The sequence below is a fragment of the Aureococcus anophagefferens genome (genome assembly GCF_000186865.1).
Source record: "Aureococcus anophagefferens unplaced genomic scaffold AURANscaffold_223, whole genome shotgun sequence".
Classification (NCBI taxonomy): Eukaryota; class Pelagophyceae; order Pelagomonadales; family Pelagomonadaceae; genus Aureococcus; species Aureococcus anophagefferens.
The window spans coordinates 10,348-11,151 of record NW_008705761.1 but is presented as its reverse complement, the minus strand read 5'-3'; the positions used below and the strand labels follow the sequence as shown (position 1 = coordinate 11,151).

At 77.7% G+C, this 804-nt stretch overlaps 1 protein-coding gene across 1 annotated transcript in view; it reads left to right on the top strand.

Moving 5' to 3' along the window:
- Positions 1-77: 77 nt before the first annotated feature.
- The window catches only part of AURANDRAFT_68576 (hypothetical protein), a gene marked incomplete at both ends in the record, with an annotated part of 2,714 nt that continues 1,987 nt past the window's right edge, over positions 78-804 (top strand). The window contains one exon of the mRNA XM_009044277.1: positions 78-770. Coding sequence (XP_009042525.1) covers positions 78-770 — 693 coding nt within the window. The remainder of the gene's footprint in view (positions 771-804) is intronic.

Sequence of the window (804 nt, the reverse complement as noted above, 5' to 3'; positions counted from 1 at the left end):
CGTAATTTTGCGAGGGCCTCGGACGTTGCATAAACATTGAACCGACCTTGACGGTCCAGGGGCAGCCCCGCGCTGCGATGGTGCGCGGCGCCCTCGCACTGGCCCTCTTGGCCGCAGGCACCGCCGCGCCGTGCTTCTTCGAAGTGCTCATCGACGGCGCGTGCATCGTGTCGCGCTTCGACGCCGTCGACGGCGCCGACGTCGACGCGGCGGCGAAGGGCCTCGCGGCCCTGCTGCCGCTAGACGCGCTCGCCGGCGGCGGCTGCGGCGGCGACGCGGCCTGCGCGCAGCGCGCCGTGCGCGCGGGCTTCGAGGGCGCGCGCGACGCGTGCCTCGCGCGCGGCGTCGGGAGCCCGTGCCTCGACGTCGTCGACGCTTCCGGCGCGCGCGGCGCCGTCGCGCTCTGCGTCTTCGACGCCGGCGCCGACGTCGCGCCGGCCGAGGCGCTCGTCGCGCCCATCGCCGCCGCGCGCGGCGGCGTCGAACTCCTCGTCCACGCGCGCGAGCCGTCGAAGGTCGCCGTCGCGTTCGACGGGGCGACCGCGGGCGGCGACCTCGCCGCGGCCGCGGCCGCGTGGGCCGTCGCGCGCGGCCTGCCCGCGGAAGTCGCCCCGGAACTTGCCGCCGCCGCTTCGGACGCCATCGCCGGCCTGCACGTCAGCTGGATGGTCGGCGGCCTGCCGCTCGCGCGCGCGCTCCAAGGGCCCGCGGCGCCGTTTGCGGCGCGCGCGGCCGCGTACCTCGGCGTGAGCGAGGCGTCCTTCGGCCACGTCGCCGAGTTCTGGCTCCGGCGCGACGCGCTCT